The 24,624-nt window shown below is 42.0% G+C and overlaps 2 protein-coding genes across 2 annotated transcripts; both read right to left on the reverse strand.

The window, feature by feature from the left end:
• Nucleotides 1-702: 702 nt before the first annotated feature.
• On the reverse strand, nt 703-4,329 carry ndufb11 (NADH:ubiquinone oxidoreductase subunit B11). The gene is made up of 3 exons (XM_085780899.1): nt 4,094-4,329; nt 1,528-1,658; nt 703-914 (listed from the first exon to the last, which is right to left on the reverse strand). Exons 1-3 carry the CDS (start codon nt 4,265-4,267, stop codon nt 782-784), a joined length of 438 nt encoding a protein of 145 aa, XP_085637025.1. The 5' UTR covers nt 4,268-4,329; the 3' UTR covers nt 703-781.
• A 9,649-nt stretch (nt 4,330-13,978) lies between these two features.
• On the reverse strand, nt 13,979-23,861 carry tbc1d25 (TBC1 domain family, member 25). The gene is made up of 7 exons (XM_085780900.1): nt 23,674-23,861; nt 21,879-21,988; nt 21,604-21,758; nt 21,000-21,127; nt 20,711-20,899; nt 19,410-19,685; nt 13,979-15,848 (listed from the first exon to the last, which is right to left on the reverse strand). Exons 1-7 carry the CDS (start codon nt 23,716-23,718, stop codon nt 14,148-14,150), a joined length of 2,604 nt encoding a protein of 867 aa, XP_085637026.1. The 5' UTR covers nt 23,719-23,861; the 3' UTR covers nt 13,979-14,147.
• Nucleotides 23,862-24,624: the final 763 nt, after the last annotated feature.

Consider the following 24,624-nt stretch of genomic DNA (forward strand, 5'->3'; position numbering starts at 1 on the left):
ACTGACGACCTCTCGCTGCTGCGTTCAAGTGCCCACGGAGACGTGAAGGGCTTCCTAGAAACACTGCAGATAATTTGTGCTGAAAGTGACGTGTAAGATGAAATTTGAAATATTTATGAAACACACACACAATTAATTTAAGAAAAATAAAGAATAAAGAAGTTTTTTACACAGACATTTGCACACGTAGCAGACATGTATAAAGGTTGAAATGCCTGAATTTGTTACTAAACTACTAAACCCCTGAAACTGTTAAATGTCAGATTAACCCAGTGTTTTTCAACCTTTGGGTTGGGACCCCATGTGGGGTTGCCTGAAAGTTGAGAGAGACAATAATAATACATAAAAGACATGACAAACTGGAGCTGATATGACACTACATGCTGCAGTAGCTCTTTTTCATAATTCATGGTTTTAGAGATTGTTTGTTCAGTATTAATTTTCAGCCTTGTAAATACAAGCTTGCCTAACTGTCCTACATGTACATGTCCTGGTCAGGGAAAATAAAATGTCACTTTGTACACTAATCTAGCTACTCTGTATTTGCAACACAGTATAACAAACACGATCAAAAACTAATTCTAGAAAAATATGTCTCTGGGGTCGCCAGGAATTTGTGATGTTAAAATGGGGTCATGAGCCAAAAAAGGTTGGGAACCACTGGATTAACTGGATCAATAAGTCATTGTCCACACATAATGATTACACAATTAAAGTACATAGTTTATTCTATTATATTGGAACATTTATCATGAAATACAGTCAGTGGATGTTGGACATCCTATTCCTCTCCTCCTGCTGAGGGCAGAACAAGCTTTTCTGGGTCATAGTAGTTCTCCGATAGGATAGGAAGACCCTCCTTCTCTCTCTGCTGGACCAAACGCTCTGCCTCCCTTCTGGCCCACTGCCTCATTCTGGAAATAAACAACACAAACACACAAGAGAAGATACAGTCAGAGAGTCAGAGAACCACACACAAGAAATTTTAACATTAACAAAACCCTGCTTGACTGCGAACCCCATCCCCCCAATTTTCATTATGTGCAGTTCTTTCTTTTTTAATTCACCTCGCAGCGGCAACATTTAAAGCAATGCATCATTCCTCTTCAATAACATCCACCACTGCATTATTATGTGGCCTAGTGTCGGTGCAGTCAGATTCTCTCAGCACCACTGAGAGTTTTCCTAAATGAGCTACGGAGGAAAATCCATCGGCTCTGATGTGCTCCCTGAATGACAGGCACACAGACAGGACTGGCAATGGTCCACCAACACACAATGCTCCATGACTGATGTTGTTTTTTGTTTTTTTGGTGAAGACAAGTTAAAAAAAAACATCTTTGAAAGAAGTAGGCAGGTGGTGCAGTCAAGTATTTTCTATTTAAAGAGAAGCAAATAAATATCCAAAAGAATGATTGAGAGGAAACCATGACTCAGCAGAACTTCCATTAAGAGCAAGAGACAAAACATGCTGATATCACACCTATCATCTTATATTCCTAGCAGATATGAGAAGAGGGAGCTCACCCGTGGTCTGGTAGATAGTGGATAAATGTTGCTCCGATAACAAGGGCCACTGAGATGCCAAAGAAGAAGCCCACTCTCATGTTCCACTCATCCACCACGGGATCACTGGAGAAGCCATGGTAGTCTGGGTTCTGAGAAAACACAGACAAACTAATTATAAACAAGAGGCATAAGACACAGTGCAGACCTTCAGTCGGTTTATATGATATGTTGGATGTGTCATTTTGGATCAAAACAGACAGCAGGATGTTTGTAGATGGAGCAGAGCTGTGAGAGCTCATCGACCGACTTATATTCGAACTTTTACAGATCAAATGGCTGATTTACTCATTTAACAGTTAACAGTGATGACTCCATAAACTAAAATATAATAAAATATACAGGTATTCTATTTTTTTAAGATACTGAATTTTGGGTTTCCGATAAATGTAAGCCATAATCATTACAAGTAAAAGAAATAAAGACATTAATTATTTCAGTCTGTGTGTAATGAAACTGTATAATATAAGAGTTTCACTATACTATTTGAATTGAACTACTGAAATAAATTAATTTTTCCATGTTATTCTCATTTATTGATGCAGCTGTATGTTGACAAGCTGATGGTGAATTCTGTTGTTGCCAGAAATTAATCAGGGTGAAAGTAACAAAGTTGTTATTTTGTGTATTTGGCATTTAATTTTTAGATTTTAAAAACCCAGAGTTTAGATTTTAAGTTGAAACAGGTGCACAGTGTCTGAAATCACACCCACTGGCAAACAGAAGTATAAAAAAGTTTGACTAATGCTAAACACCAATGGTGATTCTTCAACAGCTTTATGTCCACTACTTCCATCAGTAATGTGTTCTCCCCCTTTCTGCTGTTTCTGACAGTCCCTTTGCAGAGTGATATTCAGACAGGTGTGGTTAACGTTGTTTACACATTTCTGCCTTTTATGATGCAGCTGTTTGATTATTGTTGCTTAAAATAGCTACATACAATCTAATATGGACACTTGCTTAAAGGGATAGTTCAACATTTTGGCATAATCCCTACTGTCATAGCAGTAGGTTCATTACTTTTAATTATCGGTGCATGTTGTTTTGAGATCTATGGGAAAGAGACGTGAGCTGCTCACTGAACACAGTGGAGGGGAATGGTACAGGTCCCTTTTCCCTCATCAAACACACAATCCAATAACTTGTGGACAAGTTGTGACCTGCACATTCACCACACTATGAAATAATAATATAATGTAACATTACAACGTTTTTTAAATCACTCCGCCGGCAGCCATGTCTGGAATGTAGTTCCGGCTACATTTGCCTCGAAAACAACTCTGTCTCATTATGTTACGTTACATGATTATTCCATAGCGTGGTGAATGTGCAGGTCACAACTTGTCCACGAGAGCATTTTGGAGTTGTTGGATTGTGTATTTGAGCGGTTTGATGAGGGACAGGGGACCTGTACCATTCACCTCCACTGTGTTCACTGAGCAGCTCACGTCTCTGCCCCGCTGATCTCAAAACAACATGCATCGATAATTAAAGGAAATGAACCTACTCGGCAATAAGCAAATTTGCCAAAATGTTGAACTATCCCTTTAAGGTAGGCTAAATAATAAAACACCACTGTGAACAGTGCAGTACAGCTGAGCAGCATCACACAATACAACCTCCAAAATGATCACACAGTTGAATCAACAACTCTCTCCAAGAATTAATAACATCAAAACTACATAACATAGTTTTAGGGAGATGTCCCTATGATATGCAATGAAATACCAATGCAAACATACACCCGATAGCAGTAAATTATGTTGATATTATCCCCATACTTTTCCTCCACCTCTTCCCTCTTTTCAAACTATAACCCTGCAAGGTTTATTGCGTTTTAAAAGTCATTCTGTCTGCGTACATTTGTCGTTGTCGTTATTTTACTGTATTACAGACAGTTGCTTTTGTTTTATTCCTATTGTACAGCACCTTGTAACTTGTTTTCTGAAAGGCGATATTATGAAAAAAAGTTATTGTTGTTATGTATTATTATTATCAATTCCACATTTTGGTCTTTGAGCTTTGAACACAGTGGGTGCTGTCAGGGCCGTAGGGGAGAAAGGTGATGATAATTCTAGGGGCCCAGCTCCCAGTAGGGCCCACAAAAAACCCCAGTAGTCTAATCTTTGTATGACTGAATTATTCTGCATAAGACCCTGACTAATACTCATAGTAAATTTGCATCAAAACAAAGTTAATAAAACGTGATAATACATACGTAGTCTAAGAATAAAAGTGGAAAAGTCAGGGGGCAGGGGCCCACTTTAGTATTCTTTCAGGGGGCCCAGAATTCCTAGCAACGGCCCTGGGTGCTGTGTGACCCGACCACAGCTGAGCTGCAGTAACCCGAGCAGACTGTGCTGTAGCTGTAGCTGTAGCTTTAGCTGTGACAGGCTGACGGTATGTGCTCTGCTTCTTCTCTATGAGGACACAGTTCGATTCCCAGTGAGGTGACCGCTGTCCGCACAGCACGGCAGCCTCTTCTCTGCCGGTGGACGCTCACCGTCTAGAGCTGACGGGAACTCACCTTGACATAGCGGCTGACCTCCCCGTGTCCGCCCTGGTCCGTGGGGGCGTGCAGCTCCGTCACGGCGCTCGACCCGGCGGCACCGCTCGGTTTGGACTGGGACACGAACCGTGCCGGTGGGTGGGTGAGTAACCGGGGCAGTGCGGGCCCGAACCGTGACAGTCGGGTCAACATCTCGACTGTTTGTGAAGGAGAGCGTTTACCCGGAACAGGAAACCGGACTCTTCACCCTGCTTCTTCTTCTTCTTCTTCTTCTTTTTGTTTAACGGCGGTTGGCAACCAGCTTACCGGCGCATTACCGCCACCCTCTGAGCTGGAGTGTGAGCAGGAGAGTGTCAGGAAACAAAATATAGTAATAAAGAAAAAGAAAAAAAAAACTCAAATCCTATGTTCCAAACCTGTCTCTTTTAAAAATGACAAGACCTTTCCATATACATTTGATGCCTCACTGAGGATACTCTCTAAGGAGAAGTGTATCTTTTCTTGTCTCACAGACTCTTCCATTTTCTTCCTCTCTTCTTCATATGCTGGACACCAAATTAATACATGTTCCACGGACTCTACCTCCCCACAAAGCTCACAATTTCCTGTTGGATGCTTCCCTATCATGTGTAGTGTTTTGTTTAATCCTGTGTGCCCTATCCTCAATCGGGTTAAAACTGCCTCTTCCCTCCTACTTCTACTGGCTCTCCTCCCACCACCAACCTGTTTTTGGATGTTATGCAGGTGCCTGCCTGTATCCACAAAATCCCACACCTCCTGCCATGTTGTGCACATATGTTTTTTAATTATACTTTTTGCTTCAGCTTTACTCAATGGCACATCTAATTCCACCACATGGGACTTGAGCGCCTGCTTTGCCAATATATCAGCATCCTCGTTCCCTTCCACTCCCACATGTGCTGGGAGTTGGGACCCATACAAAGCTGACCTGTATTTCCTCTTCATCCAGCTCATACATAATACTATAAATGTTACTTAGAATGTCCTGTCTACATGATCTTCCTGATTTAATGCTGGTCAGAGCTGCTACGCTGTCAGATGCGACCACAGTACTCTGATGCCCGTTTTCTTTGACCCACTGCAGACTCATCAAAACAGCTATTAGCTCTGTGGTGTACACTGCCAGCTCATCTGTAGCTCTCTTTTTGATCCCCACCCTCTTCTCTGGAATATGAAACGCCACTCCTGTACGCCCGGTCTTAGGATCTTTGGATCCATCAGTGAATACCATTGTTCTGTTCGAAAATTTACTGTCCAAATATCTCTGTACTATGTATGACACTTGTTTCGGGCTCTTTTTAATTTCTCCCAGAAGCCCCAGGTCCACTTCTGCTGCCACCACCAGCCAGGGAGGTCTTCACCCTGCTGCGTCCTCTCGTGGGTTAAAGGGGGTGTTACCGCCACCACGAGGTGGTTGACGGTGATGCACCCTGAGGAGTCTAGATCAGATAGACTTTATAATTAGACTCCAAAAGAGATCACATTTACTGTAAAATACTGAATGACATTTATCCATCAAACCACTTCCTACATATTAGATTTAATTTGGATAATAATATGTGTGTTTTTTGTGAGAATGATATCGAAACAGTAGAACATATTTTCTTTGAATGCGAGTTGTACAATTTTGTACAAAGTTGTACAATTTTGGACTTCATTTCAAAACTGGTTGTTATCTAAACACATTATTTTGCCCCCATTAAATTGGATGTCGATCAAGGTTGGACTACAGTTAAAGGAAAAGAACTTGGACTTTTTGGTGAACATTTTAATTTCCCATGGGAAACATTTCATCAACAGATGCAAATACCTCAAAGTGAAACCCCACTTCAATTGATGGATAAACGAACTCAGAATGTATAAACAATCTTTGCATTACATGAAAAGCAAAAATGCCCTAAAGTTATTTTCTTTGCTGGACTTATTTACTATTGTGGACTGAGACCCTCACATTCTCTTTTCTTTTTCTTTTTGTTCTTGATTGATCAAGATAGCTGATTCAGCACTGTGAAATTATCCATTACCAATGTGCCTTTAATGTTTGTATTTTGAAGTTACTTCATTAAAAAAAAAGAAAAAAAAGATAGATAGATAGATAGATAGATAGATAGATAGATAGATAGATAGATAGATAGATAGATAGATAGATAGATAGATAGATAGATAGATAGATAGATAGATTATTAGACTCAAGGTCCATTAAAAAAACAAACACACATACAAATGTAAAAGAGACAGTCATACCAGTGTTTCCACATGGCTGACTGGTGTCTCACAGCACTGAGTCCAGGATTGATCAACAGCATTAAGACAGAATTTTGTGTGAAAAAAAAGATAGATAGATAGATAGATAGATAGATAGATAGATAGATAGATAGATAGATAGATAGATAGATAGATAGATAGATAGATAGATAGATAGATAGATAGATAGATAGATAGATAGATAGATAGATAGATATTTATCCTGAAGGAAAATCAGTTTCTCAGCTGCACAATCAGTCATCAACAAACCAATCTGTCAAAAAATGTGAACTGGCCCTACACTCACAAACAAAACCTATTTTAAATTGTGTATTTTTTTAGAGGTTCAGAGGCTGTAGTCAAGCCGCTCAGTTTTAATATAGCCTACTAATTTTATGTGATTGGCTATTTTAAAAATATGGCTGAATGATCAATAATTCAAACACATTTTTTGATTATTTATTTAAAGGAACCACTGTAGCCTATAAGATCATGTGTAAGATCAAATTCAGTGTTAAAGGCGCTCAGGCAGGTGATTTTGAAGTATGCTAAAAGTAATCTAGAAAGTATTCAGAATACATTACTTTACTTAGTAATCCAAATGCATTACAGATTACAGATTTTGGGACATGTAATCAGTAATCTGTAGGGGAATACATTTTAAAAGAAACTAAATTCTTGTGTTTGTTCGTTGGTGGGCTTTGGGAAGGGGGGGATGGTTCGCCCAGGGCGTAAAACTAGCCAGGACCGCCTCTGATGTAAAGGAATAATTATCAATAAAGAATTCAAGTAATAGGTAATAAATGGTAAATGAGAGTGACAATAAATAGCTAATAATAGGACTAAAAGTAAAAATGCAGAGTGGAAAGTCTAAACATCCCACTTGCTACTCACCTCCCCCAAAATAGCGCTATATAGCGCTATGTTCCCAGGTGTTGCCAGTCGATGGACTCTCTCTACTCATCGCCTTTTTGTCACACCTAACATCCCAGTTATCTTCTAAATTATAGAATAGATTATACATTTTGGATGCCAGTATGAACCTGGGACTTCTCTATACGTCACTGCAATGTGTTCTTTAATGTTCAAGCAGAAGTAAGCGATATATTTGTGTTAATATAAGTCTTAAATAGTTATATCTTCCGACAGCAATCACTTACATAGAGTGTTTGGACCGAAACACGGGTCTGTCAGTCACTCTGCTCTGCTCTGAGCCGAGGAGAAAACTTTTCTCGTATCCTACAGTTTTTATCCAATGAGGAAGGAGAACGGCATGCAGGGCTGTGTGTGCAGCCAAGGGATGCGCGTGAATGTGGTGACGTATAGGGACGAGGACTGTCATGGTGCGTTCAAGGCAGCCCGTAACTCGTGTTTTTCCGACCTGTGAAGTCGTACCAGTTCGATCTGGTACGAGTTCACGGGTCGGAAGTTACGAGTGGCCGTTATAGTGACTTTCACAGGTAAAACAGGTTGGAAAAACACGAGTGGGTTGCCTGGAACGCTACAAAATCGTAAGTTGTGACATGAAGCTGTAATTTACGGTTTCAAAAGCCTGCCTGGAACGCAGCATTAGCCAAAATGACCGGATCGCTTACTTCTGCTTTAAATGTAACTATATCATGCTGCAACTTTGGTGTGGACCTAAATTATTTTAACAAAGGGCAAATTGCCATAAAATTTAGTTGAGGGTTACAAAGTGAAGTGATGACCTCATGGCCTCTCCTCAAACACAAAACATTGGTCATACATTTTCAGCACCACTCTGGGCTTTAAGATCAACAACATCACTGTCATCAATCATTGTAATGATGCCTGCAGCCATTGAGCTGATTATGGGATTATGTAGCTTTGGTTGAACCGCAACAACTTTGGCTGCATATGATAATTATTGGATTATGGGAGTTGTTCAAATAAAAAGTAAAAAGTAAAAGTCAAGTCAAGTCAAGTCAGTGAATTGATGCACTGATACCACCAACACATGATTATCCACTGAAGGTCTCATAATCATATCATCTTAGACCAAGTAGAACGGCAGCAGACATAGCCTACACTTCCTCCACAATATTCAGTTGCTGATGTGCCGTCTGGTAACTAGTACAGTCACCAATGAAGTGGTATATATAAAAAGTAACATTAGCAAATTATCAGACTCTGCACATGAACTTTAGTTGACATCACAACCTTTTGTGGAATTTGTCAGTCAATTAAAAACAACAACAACAACCATCCTTTACCCAGTCATCACAGTTGCATTGATTTATTTGTACCCAATATACAGTAACACTGTTGTGTATTGTATGATTAAAAAGGTTAACTTTGTGCACATATATAACTTACTGCGATAAATCTTTTTTTTTTTTTTTTTTTTTTACAAATGCGCATATTCCTACTTTATAATCCAGCTTGTCCAGTTACTAAAGTTATTTTAAATATGCTATTAAATACTCATGTACAAAAGGAGGCAAAGCCAAGTGAAGGAGTAATCACAATCATCGAGGGTCTCTCTCAAGATATGAGATTTCGTCAGTATCTGCTTCAAACAGGACAGAAACATTTCACTGAGTGGGATTTCCTTTCTGGAGGTGGAGCCATCACACTTCTTGTTTGGCCCTCTTCATTACAGACAACTGGGAATACACAATATAGACCACACATGACTGAGAATGAAGTTGTAAAGGTAAACAAGGCCGAGGAACAGAAAAAACTGACATTTTTCAGAGAATCAGTCCCTGATTTTGTTCCATTATTTTCCCACACTATTGAAACAAATTTCATAATAGTCTTTGCCTGATTCACTGTTGATGCGCAGTCTGTCGTTGGTGTGATGTTAGCTAGCAGCAGGAGAGTTGTATGGCTGAAGCTTGTGCTGGGCTGGAGACCATGTCTGCATGTTCACTCAATGGCAACTAGACACTTTGCTAACTTACTGTTTGGTATTTCGCCATAAAGTATACACAGAGTGGTATGAAGACCTAAAAACACCAGTAGGTTTGATTGGTTGGATGCTTTCACCCATCTGTTCATTTTAAAGGAGAGTTATGGAAAAAGAGATTTGTGCCAAACTTGGAGGTGTGATAGGACATGGACCTGTTAGATTTATTTGTCATATCCTGGATAATTAAATTCTGATTATTGTCTCTTAACTTTGGTGTATGCTGGTGGAGGTGAGTGCCATTAGAGAAAGTGTTGTGACTGGTTAGCATAGCTTCCTTGTTAGCTATCACTGTAGTTTGTAAAAATAATCCAATCTCCCTTTTTCTTTTCTTTATTTTAAACTATTATTATTTTAGGGTTTGTTTTGCTTAATCTATGAGGAAAGGTATCAAGGTCCATGCTGTATGAGTATCTTTGGATTCTATCATAGTGATGCAAACCCATAAGTCCTTAAATCAACTGTGTATCTCTATGTTCAATTCAAAATGATTTTTCACACATCACGCTCTATATCAACATTTAGACTCTGTGTCTAAAACGTGTTAATTTAGTGACATAATCTGAACATTGCTTATTGTAAATTTGGCAAATGCAATTTTAGCCCAAATTACAGTAATATTTAGAGCGTGTGAATATCTTTAATTTACACTTTCTATATGATACTTTTAATTCAGTGGATCAATTCTCTGACAAACAGACGTTTGAATAATCCACATAATAATGGTCTTTAAAATAATGATCAAGTAGAAATATGTAGAGTCAGTGAAATTAGTTGAGAGGCTGTTTTACTGTATCTTCAGTGGTTTAAAATGACTTGTAGTGAACACCATGAAAGCAAACATTGATACAACGCAGTCAATTCATTTAATTGAAATATCTCTTGTTCCTAAAACTGGCTTTCAGATCAGTCTGTATGATGACAATGTAGACAGTAAGAGCACAAAAGAAAATATAAATCAAGGCTACTGATTCAAACAAGTGAGGCACTTTTCTGCCAAAAGGGTTGCACAGAGGCTAATATTATATCTTTATATTCCACTTTATAATGTCACTGTAGACTGAATAGTGAATATATTACACAGCCAGGACCCACTTATCCCTTTCTTTCTACCTTCAGCAACCAACAAATCCAAAGACTGTTGTATGTGATTCCTACAATGTATGCAATAAATTTGCCTCATTTAAATAAAAACTTCCATGGTTTGAAATCAAAGTACAGACAACAGAGCAAAAAAGACAGTCTTTGGGAAACAGCAATAACCAAAGTGCTAAAATGATGTGTATCTGAATATCAACCCACCAAAGCATTAAATAATATACAGTACTGATGCTGCTGTAATTTGAATGTATGAGTCCAGCACATACAGTGTGTCAGCAGAATGGCATTTGTACATAGAGATCAACACCAAACTGCTCCCTACATTACTGCACCCACATATCTTCATAGTATAATAACTACATGACAACATTTCACTATTTCATTTGATGTCATCAATACAAAAAGGATCAGCTGGTTTGTCCTGTCGTTACATCTGAGACCCTAAGCTATGCACCAAAGATGGAGTTGAGATGTTGTGATTGGCTGAGTCACATTCAAAATTGTAAAAACAAGCAAGAAAAAAAAAAAACAGTAAAAAAAAAGAAAAAAAAGAATACACCCATATATAAGAAATATTTAGGTAATATTAAACCTCCTTCATTGACACATACTCATTGCACTGACCCCAAATCTTTGAAATTCATGGTCACACATCTCTGCATCCTTCCCTTATACTGCACTTGGGTAAAAATGTAAATCATGTGACCTTTTATTTTTATTTTTACAGAAACAGTGAGCCATTTTACTAACATTAAAGTTTTAGAAAGTTTTGTTTTGCTGACAGCAGCAATCTATGATTAACCTACACGTGCAGTCTGGAGGTGGTGTAAAGTACGGGCCACTGGAACATGACTCTGTTTGGACCCAGGGGTCTGGGTGTCTCACTATGACAGCAAGTCCAGATGCAACAGCACTTTGGAAGAGGAGGAGGAAGAGGAGGAAAAATCCAACAGCACACCACCTCACAACAGCAACGTGTCTCCAGTTTGTGCACTAAAAGGAGTGAGGAGAAAAGTGAAGCAGCAGAGGCGTCAGTGAGTTTTCCGTAACGAAAGATCTTTGTCCTTATTGGCTGGAAGCTTCACTGGCACATGACATGGTCTGTGTTTTTAATTTAAGAACTTCAGACGTTATCGTCTCTGGTTCTCTCTCTAAAAAGTGGATGCGATATATTTGATATCCTCCTTCTGACAGCTCCAACAATGTAGTGTTCATTTCCAGCCAGAAAGCTGTAAAACAGTTTAGTTCAGGAGTTTGTTACTGTAAAAGAAATAATGCCCTTACAGGTGATTTTGTTTGATGGTTTGTGATTCTCAATAACACAATTTAAAGAAATAAACAGTTCCCTAAAAGTATCGATTTGACAGATATTGTTTGACTGACATTCTCCCCCATACACCTTTATATATCACTCTCCAACATGACTTCATGCCATGACAAAATTCAAATTGTATCTGGCCTGAAAATGGCAGGATACAAAATGAAAAACTTGTTTGGGTGAGTAAATGGTGTAGAGAGGTCTGACACGTTGAAGGTAACACTCATACAGTGGAAACAGAAGACAGGCTGTGCCGACTGTAAGACCATCAACAAGCATTTTAAATTTGTCATCTGCTCTCTCGAGCTGAGATCCCCCTGATGACATCACTATGACATCATTTATTTTTCAAAAATGTGTTCAGACAGAAAGTAAAGCACCCCCCCCCACACACAAAAAAAAGTCATTTGTATGAATTTAAGTGTTAGGCGGTTTTATAGTGTTTGCCCAAAACAGCAAAGATGCATGTGGCTTGAATGTTAGCTGTAAGCTGACAACAGACCAACACAGACCACATCTCCACAGACTCTGGCACTGTGCCTGTTAGGACATGCCTGGGCAGGGCCCTGGAAGGTTTGGGATTCTTGAGTGTTTCTGGCCAGCTAACAGGGAAAGCAGGGGAAAGACAGAGGGGAAGAAATGACACATGGGTCCCTCCCACAGTGGACTTCAGGTTGGGACATTATGGTTCATGTTTGTCATCTTAACCCCAAAAATACTGGCTTTATCTACAAGTGCTGTTTCCTTTTCCAGGTGACTAGCAGATATCTGGGACTGTTATATAAAGCTGAAGATTAATGATTAGCTGCTGGTCGGCGGTACCAAAAAATGTTGGTATTCCCCGCCCCCCCAAAGATCTGTACAGAAAAAGCTTGTGTCTGAAACACAGAGTACGGTATATTGTATCTTAAAGGGATAGTTCAACATTTTGGCAAATTGGCCCATTGCCATAATTCCTATAGTTTTAGGAGTAGGTTCCTTACCTTTAATTGTCGGTGCAAGCTATTTTTAGAACGGCGGAGCAGAGCCGCAAGCTGCTCAGAGCTACGCTACGGAGGCTAATGGGATTTTTTGGTTTCCCTCATCAAACTCATCAAATACACAATCCAACAACTCCAAAACACTCTGGTGGACAAGTTGTGATCTGCACATTCACCACGCTATGAGATAATAAATGTGCAGGTCACAACTTGTCCACAAGAGCATTTTGGAGTTGTTGGATTGTGTATTTGATGAGTTTGATGAAGGAAACCAAGAAATTCCACAAGCCTCCGTAGCGTAGCTCTGAGCAGCTCACGGCTCTGCTCTGCCGTTTTAAAACAGCTTGCACCGACAATTAAAGATAACCAACCTACTCCTAAAACTATGGGGATTATGGCAATGGGCCAATTTGTCAAAATGTTGAACTATCCCTTTAACTCTGTCATACCAGAAACGTATTCCCATTTCCTCCTGAAATACGTAGTATATACATATACTACTTCAATTCCAGAGTTTGACTTGGTTAACAGTGCAAAAATTGTCTGAGATGTGTGGTCTTTACAAAAGCCTCAAAAGCTCTAAATCTGTCTGCTCATCTCTTTGAAACCAGGTGATCTGATCACTGTAACAAATGCTGGTGTAATGTGGCCTTTAAATGTGATCCGGCCTAAAAAAAACCCAAAACCAAACGACAGAACTCACCAGGAGCTCCAGTTTTCTCTGGTTTTCCTTCGTCTCATTGTGCATCATTCGCTCAAATCCGTATGTAACTATACCACATCTAAAATCCCATTTGTGTTCTGTCTGAACACATTTTTTTTGTTAGAACCTCAGCTGCAGTTTTCTACTTTATTTGTTGACTTACCCTGGCTCAGAGGGCAGAGGTGTGACGACTTCGTCCTCAGTAAAGTTTCAGACAAATCTCCCAAAACCTCCACTTTCAACAACTCATTGTGGATTTCCCTTTTTGTTTTGTTTTGTAAAAATCCTGTAATTTGGGTGCTTTAGTTAAGACACTTTTGTGGCTTATTGGACATGAGCATGTAAACAAAGTTAATAAAGAGGGCAACAAAGGCTAAATGCACCAAGTGGCTAAACTTTTGTAGGTTCTGGCGAAACTCAAGACAGCCCCCAACCCCCCTCCCCACGGTGTGACCTGAATCACAGGGTTCAGCGTGTCATGCATCAGCAACAAGACACGAAGCTCTTTGATCATCTATCCCGAGGACAGACAAACCCCATCCATCAACTGGAAGGGTTGATGGGAAAAAAAACAAAAAACAAAGCAGTACAATGAATACTGACATAAGGAATATAAATATATATTCAAGCATACACAGAATGAGTAGATTATTAACAGCCCTATTCGACGTGGAAGGCCGACTAAAAAAGACCAACACCTCCAACGGGCCACAGTCAGTCTTCCGGGGAGTTCAACGGAGGATGAGGGGGAGAGCCGGTGATGCAGGGTGGAATCAGGACGTGGGGGAGAGGGAGACTTGAGCTGTTGGAGAAGGAATGGTGGTCGCAAGGTTATAGGTTGAGTTCGGAGACGACGGCTGGGGCGATGCCAGAGGGCTGTAGATGGGCCTGGCCGAGATGGTCGGAGAGGGGGAGTGTTGAGCGGCCGTGGCCGTCGTCGGGGAGTCCGAGCTGACCTCATCCCCTTCCTCCGAGTCCCACACCTCGCTCTGCAAATAGTCCGCGAATAAGGCCTTGGCTCGCTGCAGCACCCTGCTCAGGTTATGGCGCCGCACCAGCCGGTCGAAGTGCATGGCCAGCTCGTTGTAATCCAAGCTGTTCTTGATGATGTGGTCGCGGTGCTCGAGCAGGATGGACATGCACAGGAACAGCATGAATGGGTTGCCCTTGCCGAACTCCTGGGGCGGCGGCAGGGAGCACGGTTTGATGCTGGTGGCCTCGGCTTTCGAAGAACCGGGGGTGTTGGCGGCGGTGCTTGGCGATTTGTTGCCAGGCGAAGGGAGGTTGTTGGAGGACGACCTGCCGCCGGACAGCAAGGGGCTTCTCGCGAAGGACAAAATAGGCGACGAGAGTATGGATCGACTCTGAGCGTGGGAGGGAGACGCGACAGATGTTTTTACGGTGGGAGTCGTGGGCGAGTTGATCCCCGTGCTGCCGAGCGCCTGGGCGGAGGAGGTCGGCGCTTTTGCGGCAGTTCTTGGTAAGGTCTCTCTTCCGTTCGTCGCGGACGCCAGCGTGGATTTCGGAGGAGAGTCTGGAGAAGCTCCCGGCCAACTGGAGGGTGACGTCGAAGATGCGGGGGAGGCGGAGGAACCGGTTTTCCACGTTGGTAGGCCACTGGGAAAGAGAGGCGGTGATGACATCGGAGAGAGACCGTTGTCACAGTTTTTTATGAGAGGTGTCCTCTCCCCTGTGTCCTCCTCGCTGTCGGCCGTGGACTGGCGCCTTGCAATACTCGGTACCGACTTTGAAGACACCAAACCCTTCGGCTGCTCAGACTCTTCCATCTCGAAGCTGTCTTCGTTTCGGGCAGTATAATATTTAAACTCTCCGAAGCTAGTCTGCCTCTCTAAAGGAGGACCCAGATCTGCCTTTTCCACACTCGCTTGTTGACCGCCGCAATCACCGCCCTCACTTCCGTTTCCAGCCTTTGCATTTTGCCTTTCTTTTTCTTCTATGATAGCGTTCCTGCTCGCATCCGGTTCTTCTCTTGAGGGCCTCAGCATGTGTCGCCTTCGCTGCTTCTCCTTTTGCTCCTTGTCGTCTTCGAGGCGGTTCTCGACCGCCTTGTCTTTGTCTCTGCGGGTCGCCGCCTCATCCGTCTCCAGCGGCGGTCCGTGAAGCTCCACTTCGGTTTCAGGAGGATCTGGGGGCAGGGAGCTCCACGTGACCTCGAGCATCCTCAAGGCGTCGTCGAACGCGAACTCTCGCTTGAGCTCCAGGAGCAGCCAGCGGTAGCAGAAGAAGAGGTCGTCGGCTCCTCTGGACACCAGGTAGGAGTAGAACTCGGGGTCCGAGTACTGCAGGAGCAGCTTCAGATGCTGGAACTTGATGGACATGAGCTGCCCGTCTGGCCGGAAGTTCCCCTCCAAACGTTTCATGATGCCACAGAAGCAAATGAAGGCATGTGCCTCGTTGTCCATTACTGCAAGTATAGGTGAGGCAATATCGCTCATGCCTTGACAGTAGGAGATCTGAAAAACAACACATCCACACAAAGTTGAAGCTTCAAAACAAAACCTGAATTTTTTAAAATAATAATGACTAACACCAAAGTTGTTTTCCCACTAAAATTAGCGGGTCGACGCAGGTTTTTTAAACGCTAACAATCGGCATTTGGCTCCTTTCCCATTGACCAAAATTAGCCGAGACCCCCCGCTGGGGGATCAGACAGAGCATAAACCAGTTGCCCCGCTTTCATCCGCGGTGCGAGAAACACAGTGTCATGCCACAACCGCCCGCCGCGGAGTGTGAGGTCCAGGACCGCGGAGGACAGCGAGTCTGCCGCGGCACAACACGTCAGTTAAACAGACTGTCGCTTCTTTTTTGTTGTGTTGTCTGATCTTTTGATCAAATCCCAGTCTCGAATGAGAGCAGAGCTTTGTTTTGGTACGTGATATGAGACGTGACTGGCTCGATGTTATGACGTGGCGTCACGTAACGCTCAACGCTATCACGTAAATTAGCGGGTTGACCCGGGTCTGGCGTTCCTACTGCAAGCTGATCGGAGCTGAGCCGATTGAAGGTGGTTTTAACCCGCGTCGCTTGCCGAGTCGTTGGACGCGGGTCGACGCGGGTCGGTGCGTCTTTCCCACTGCCACCAAAAGCCGATTGTCTGTTTCCTTCCTCCATCCTTCTTTCTTTCTTTCCTTCTTTCCACAATCCTTTTTTTCCTACCTTCCTTCCTTCATCTTTACTTCTTCCTTCCTCTTTTGATCCAATCGACCTAATCTGTTCCCTCCCTCCATCTTTGTTTCCTTCCTTTTTCCCCTCCTTCTTTTCTCCCTTCCTCCTTCCTTCTTCTTCCTTCCTTGAATGAATCTGTTCCCTCCCTCCATCTTTCTTTCCTTTCTTTTTCCCTTCCTTCTTTCCACAATCCCTTTTCCCTCCATTTCCTTCCTTTTTGACCCAATTGGCTCAACCTGTTCCCTCCCTCCTTCTATCTTTCCTTCCTTTTCCCTTCCTTCTTTCCTCCCATCTTTCCCTTTGTCCTTCCTTCCTTCCCTTCGTCCTTTCCTTCCTTGACCTAGGAGAACAACAGGAGGGTTAAACGGGTTTTTTGGCCAGTGGGAAAGGGGTACAACGTGCAGATTACAGGATAGTTCAAAGAACACAGCAGAGGCCTCCCTTACCAAACACACAACATGGTTTGCTGGAGTCCCAAAATGGCTTTGTAACACTTTGACTGACAACTGACTTTGTTTTTTCATCTTTGCTTGAATTTCTTTAGATCACTGCATGATGTGCTGTTTTTTATTTTTTTGGCATTTATGCCTTTATGGATAGTACAGTTGAGACAGACAGGAAACGGGGAGGCAGAGAGAGAGGGAATGACACGCAGTAAATGGCGCCCGACGTGGGACTCGAACCAGGGCCGACTGCAGCGAGGACTGTGCCTCTATACATTGGGTGCCCGCTCTAACCACTACGCCACGCTCTAACCACTACGCCCCGCTGTTTTTTGAGATCTTTTAGCCTACTTCACTTTGTCAGACAGGTGTTATTCAAGTTCAAGTGATTTCTTGATTCAGCTGGTCTGGCAGTAATCAGGCCTGGGTGTGGAGAGTGACATTGAACTCAGCTTTCCAAAAAATTTGGTTTATTACAGTTAGTTCATGATATAACCATATAACTATTACTTTTCCACACACGGCCAGGTAGGTTTGGATAGCTTTTTTTCCCTTAATAAATAAAATCATCATTTAAAAACTGCATTATCTTCACTTGGGTTATCTTTGTCTAATCTTGATCTTAATATTTAGTGTGATAAATATGGAAACAAGTAAAAAGTCAGGAAGGGCGCAAATACTTTTTCACAGCACTGTATCTATGAGACTTTTTTTCATTTCTCGCTTTTGTCCAGAACAGATAACTGCATTTTAGCTGCTCAGACTCCTGAGTGGATCTCTATATTAATTAGGGCTGCAACAACGAAACGATAAAAATCGATTAATAAAAGCGCTGGCAACTAATTTCATTATCGATTCTTTGTGTTGTGCGATTAAAATGTCACTCAGTATGTGGCAGAGCTGTTTACTTCACGTTAAGAGTGTAGGGATGAGTAGTAGCAGCGTGAGGCAGTAATGCAACTTGACGGATGCAAACTGCCTTAAAACATCACAGAAGAAGAGTGAGAGAGCCGATATTTTAAAACATTGACTGAAGTGGAGAAAATGTTCCGAAATCTTCTAAAGTGTGGGAGCCGTCACTCTACAAAACGGTTGCCGTCTTTGCAAAAGTGATATGGCATGGCACGGGAGCACCGTGTGTGAGTGAGAGTCTGTGTGTGATCACTTTTACTTAGTTTGTATTGTAGGCTAGCATAAGTGTAGAAAATACGTTTTAATGTTGAAACAAATCATGTTAAAGGGATAGTTCAACATTTTGGCAAATTGGCCCATTGCCATAATCCCTATAGTTTTAGGAGTAGGTTTGTTTCTTTTATTTGTCGGTGCAAGCTATTTTTAGAACGGTGGAGCAGAGCCGCGAGTTGCTCAGAGCTACGCTACGGAGGCTAATGGGATTTCTTGGTTTCCCTCATCAAACTCATCAAATACACAATCCAACAACTCCAAAACGCTCTGGTGGACAAGTTGTGACCTGCACATTCACCACACTATGAGATAATAACGAGTTGTTTTGGAGGTAAATTCATGCAACACTGCTGATGCGCGTTGCCTTCAGGTGCAGTTTTTCAGCAAGCAGTCTCTGCATTTGCCTCGAAAACAACTCTGTCTCGTAATGTTCCGTTATTATCTCAGAGCGTGGTGAATGTGCAGGTCCACCAAACCAAGAAATCCCATTAGCCTCCGTAGCGTAGCTCTGACCAGCTCGCGGCTCTGCTCCGCCGTTCTAATAATAGCTTGCATGGACAAATAAAGGTAACGAACCTACTGCTATGACTATAGGGATTATGGCAATGGGCCAATTTGCCAAAATGTTGGACTATCCCTTTAACAGTTAATTTTGTGTTAGTCCATGGCCTGTTGATAAAGCTATTTGACGTCCACATAGTTGTTTTTTTCTTTAATTATTCTTAATAATTTTATACGTTAACACCTCAGAATGTTCAAGCAGCAACCTTTCATTTGTACACTTCTCTGCACCGTCAATTTGAATTAATGTTCTGTTTTTGAATAAAGAGATGGAAAAAATAATCGACCGATTAATTGATTATTAAAATAATTGTTAGTTGCAGCACTAATGTAAATGAGCCTGGAGGTGGAAGAGTTGTGTGTGCTCAGGTCTCCGCACATGCTTTGATAAAGGCTGGGTTCTTTAGTAATGATGCCAGTGTTTGTTTTAGGGTTAGGGTTGCTCCTCCCTTTTTGTTAATACTGAGCAAACCTATTTTCAAATGAATATTTGTCTTGTGCTGCTCAAACCATTTTCAAATGTAAGCTACAGGTTCTCAGTGTCAACAAGCCTTCCACCGAAGACTGCAGTTTCCTTATTCAAGGTGATTAAAGATGAATATGAACCACATATTTGGGTATTTTTAACTTGAGATCAAGAGATCCAACACCTCTACGAACCTGTGGATGTGTGATGGCGAATGTGGTGAGCAGGTCTGTCAAGGCGGTCAGATGCGGACTGTCCTCTGAGCCGGCGTAATATGGATGAGCCCGGTCCGTCCTCAGAACGTCTTTGCGAACGTTTCCGCAGATAAATTCAAGGTCCTCATGACTGGCCCGGGCCGTCCACTCTCTCTTCAGCTGGTCATACTCCCTGGTCTTCTTCTTCATGTAGTCCATTCTTTCCTGTCCAGTAAGTCCATCGGGGTAGACGTTCAGGAGGTACCGCCAGACAACCTACCACGACAGCAGACAGTACAGATGTTAAGTCGTTATTAACTCCTGGTTATAAAATACTAATTACTAAATACTATTATATACATTGACGTATTATTGTGGCTTTCCTTTGTGGTGTGCCAAAGCCACATGGGAGGCATGAAAGGTAGGCGTTCTTACAATAATGAATAACGAGATGTATCCGTTTTCAAAAAATAAAACTTTACTAAAAGAAAAATCAATTTACATCCAACGTTCTGTAGAAAAACTATGTGCTCCCTTTCACAGCTCTCATCTCAACACTGAAGCTGTCAGTGACGAAATTTCAATACTCAAAATTCTAGCACTCTAGACACACAACACTAAAAACACAAACCATGAAACTGAACTTAAAGGGATAGTTCAACATTTTGGCAAATTCTCCTATTGCCATAATCCCTATAGTCACAGGAATAGGTTCATTACCTTTAATTATCGGTGCATGTTGTTTTGAGATCATAGAGATAGAGATTTGAGTGTCCCTCAAAACTCATCAAATACACAATCCAACAACTCCAAAACGCTCTTGTGGAGAAGTTAAAATCACTCCGCCCAGCAGTCGTGTCTGAAATGTAGTTCCGGCTGCATTTGCCTCAAAAACAACTCTGTCTCGTAATGTTACATTATTATCTCATAGCGTGGTGAATGTGCAGGTCACAACTTGTCCATGAGAGCGTTTTGGAGTTGTTGGATTGTGTATTTAATGAGTTTGATGAGGGACAGGGGACCTGTACCATTCACCTCCATTGTGTTCACTGAGCAGCTCACGTCTCTGCCCCGCTGATCTCAAAACAACATGCACAGATAATTAAAGGTAATGAACCTACTCCTATGACTATAGGGATTATGGCTATAGACCAATTTGCTAAAATGTTGAACTATCCCTTTAAGAATCTTGACTTAATTTTCGTCCATAAATTATGGCTCTTATGTTTTTTTTTTATTATTGACATTTATGAACTGGATCAATGAAATGTAACTGAATATTTGGAAAACAGGAGCTCCACCTTCCGCAGTGAGGGCTCCACACCGCCGTGGTAGATCCGCAGTCTGAGTTCCTCAGGTCGTGTCAACTGGCCCTGACCATTGAGGTAACTGTGGAACTCAGCGTCGCTCAGTGGAGGTTTGAAAGGCTTGATCTCCTCCCCATAAGACCAGCTGAAAGCTTGCTGGACTCTAGTCAAGGTCCGCCCCACCTGAGCACAAGTCAAACATGCACATAAGCAAAGATCCTGACACACAGAGGGCGGAGTGTAAAAGAGACTGGATGAGAAAGGTCAAAGACGGAGAAGGAACCTGCGATAGCAGAGACTGGGTGAAGGGGAGCGCTGCAGAGGCCAAAGACTTGGTCCTGTCTGCGAGAAGCTGCTCAGAGCCAATCACGTCTTTAGGGCTTATGATATCCCAGTCCTCCATGACAGGACCTGCAGTCAAACAAAACACAGTGGAGACAACTCCCTGCTCAAAGGTTCACATACAAACAGGTGTCCATATCTACACTGAAACAAGTTCATAAAAAATTCTTGCATCAAAATACTCTTCAGGAAATGCAAGTTGAGTCCCTTCTGGTCTTTATTCTGAACTGTATAAATCCCATAAAGTATATCTATAATAAACAACAATCCAAAAGTGTCTTGGTCCCATCTAAAATCACCCATCCTGTTCCTCAATTCAGCTATGTTTCTAAGAAGGCATATTTTCATTTTTCTGCTGAAGCACTGTCTGAATCATGTGTTATGTTGTCAAACAGGAACATCTGAATCCACTCAGTGTTTTATACCATATAAAGTAGGCTATTTCACAGTGTAGAATAATACATGAGTACATGATTAAAACTGTCTGGAGATGTCAAACTTTTGTGTTACATCCAAACATTTAGGTCAAATACTGGTGTTCTCACTGTCTTCTGAAGGTTTGATGTCCATCTTGAGCTGTAGATACGGTTTGGCCGCACTGACAAAGGCAACATCCAGATCCCAGTCAGAGACCAGAGACATATACATTTCAGCACCGCTCCGATCTCGAGACAGGTAACTGATCCCAAAATTCCGCTTCCTAGTTTTGAAAGACAAACGAGAGGAAATGCTGACAGACATACTTAGCCTCTCATAGGGACAAACTGAGATAACATTTGTGTCTAGACAGCAGTCTAGCCGGGGTCATCATCGCTCTTACCCGTTCAAATCAAAGGCTCTGATGAGTATGTGCTGCAGGACCTCCAGCGATGTTATCTGAGGATCAACAGCAAAGGAGCGAAACTCGACAGGAAGCACCCCGTCACATTTCTGAAAAGGATCACAACGCAGTCTCTAAAATATCATCATTGACAAATAAAAATACATATGTTGAAATTCAGGATAAAACCATGAAGTATACAATACTGATGGGTTGATAATAAACAGAGTAGTCTATGTTGTGTCAGTTTACTTCTTTTGTGATATGCAAGAATTGATGTACTGCACTGTTTTGTACCAAAGTGAAGAACAGAAGGAGCGCTCAGGGACTCGGATGACTGACTAGGGAAACTGATGCTATTTTAAAGTTGGTAAATTCCACACACAAAAAAAAAAAAAATCTGAAAACATGTTTTAGCAAAAAGTTAATTGTTTTGGGAGAAGTGATCAGAGCTGTCACCTTGTGGCACACAGTAGCCTATTCCTCTTTCTCCTGGAGTGACTTCTGTTTACTGCATCGTAGGACAACAAGACACCTCAAACACTGAGACATTTTAGTCTGCATACATCATCAAGGATTATTATTTAATTTAAAAATATATTTCACAATATTAAGATAGGAGAATCATTAATAAAACCACACAGCATGTTGGAAACTGGTCTGATCACCTGTCCATGGGTGATTGTACAGTGTTGGAAGGAAACTCAAACACCCACACTAAATATGTGGAGGGTTCATATGCTAAAAGCTTGTGGGGAAAAAATGTTGTGAAGATTAAATTGGAACAAATGACAGCACTAATGAACAATGGGACATCTCTAATGTGGGATTGTGTTTGTTGCTGTTACTAAGCTTTGGTTTTGATTCCTATTTTAAGTATCATTATCCGTCCTAGTCTGTTGCACCGCCTGCTTATTGGTTAATTTTGTTTTTTCTCTTCTTTTCACCGTTTTGCTTCATTTTAAATAAATGTATTAAATAATAGGCTACATTAAAAAACACACAGAGCAAATGTTTCGTGCAATGAGCTGTGACTTATATTATTTTCCAGCTCTGGTGCATATGAACTACATATTATGAACACAGCCGATGGGGTCTATCTATCATTCAAAACGCATCTTACTGAAAGTCCTTTGCAACATATACCCGGTAATGCCAAACGCGAGACTATTTTTATTAACAAAAATAAAATGCCTCCTCTTGACTTGGTTACGTTTGACGTCACGAAGTTCTGTCATTCACGCACGCACTGCTGAGCAGGCAGGTGACGTCAGCCCAAGTCAGTGAGGGTCCACTGCTCTGGATAGAGATTCAGGTCGGACATTGGTATTGTTTTTCTATCGATAAGTGTCAGTTAGAAGCAGGTGTTACAGCGGGTCCGAATGACGTGACGGACAGATGTGAGTCCCCCTCCCTCCCTCCCTCCCTCCTTCACTCCCCCCTTCTTCTCCTCCTCCCAGCTGACATGGACACACTCCAGCGGAGGAAAAAAACAAACAAAACAAAAAAAACACTAATACAAATGCTGGCGATAAACAAAAACATGAAATGGCGGGTTGAGCTCGCAACACCGTGCTACAGAGACGAGAGGACACCGCTGCAGACGGCCGTGTCGACGTGTATCGCGGGCTGTGTGTCTGACAGAGCAAACAAACACCGAGCAGCAGCAGCAGCAGCAGCAGCAGCAGCAGCAGCACACTCTTCCATAAACAGGGACAGCGGCTGCCGCTAGCTGCACTAGCCCGACGGTGACAGGCTGTCTGCGGCTCTGCCCGCGCTCAGTCAGCCTACCTACCTTGACTTTGACACGAACCACCCCCCGCTCCTCCTCGCCTGCCATCTTACAGACCCCGTGTCGGAAACAGGACGGCTGCTGTTGTTCTTGAGGTTTTGTTTTCGCTCTACGCCGACATGGTGATCTCTATCATGATGAGGGGGGGCAGCACTGGTCCAGTTCCTCCTCTGTTTCGTGATCTTCTTCTGCTTTCATTTCACTGACGGGGAGGTCACAGCTGCATTACCACCACCTACTGGAGGAACCGTATCATGTCCTCACTAGTAACCCTCAAAGCACCAGACAGCATATACTTAGTATCAAACAGCTGCAGCTCGAGTTTTAACCAGAACAAAGAGATCAGATCACATCACCCCAGTTCTTAAGACCTTACATTGGCTCCCAGTCAGCTACAGAATAGATTTTAAAGTTCTGCTACTGGTTTACAAATCACTGAATGGTTTAGGTCCAGAATACATGAATGACATGTTAGTAGAGTATAAACCCAGTAGAGCTCTGAGATCTACTGACTCAGGTCAGATAGTGGAGCTCAGAGTTCAAACCAGACATGGTGAAGCAGCATTTAGCTGTGATGCTGCACACAAGTGGAACAAACTACCAGCAAACTGAAATCAGCCCCAACTGTAAGCACTTTTAAATCCAGGTTAAAAACATTTCTCTTTTCACGTGCTTATAGCTGAGAACTTAAAACTTTATCTATTTTCTTTTATTTTACTTTTATTTGCTCTTGCTTTTAACTCTGTTTTTAGTGTTTTGTTTGTTTTTATTCTGTCTTATGCTTCTTTTTTTTAATGTTTTGTCTTTATGTAAAGCACATTGAGTTGCCTTGGTATGAAATGCGCTATATAAATAAAGATGCCTTGCCTTGCCTTGCCTTACTATAAATCAAGTCTACTTCTACATGCATGTCTTTCCTCTTGGGTAGTTCAATTCAATCTAAACAAAATGCAC

This window comes from Trachurus japonicus, chromosome 7 (assembly GCF_045865225.1).
Source record: "Trachurus japonicus isolate A0001 chromosome 7, Traja_1.0".
NCBI classification, from domain to species: Eukaryota; Metazoa; Chordata; class Actinopteri; order Carangiformes; family Carangidae; genus Trachurus; species Trachurus japonicus.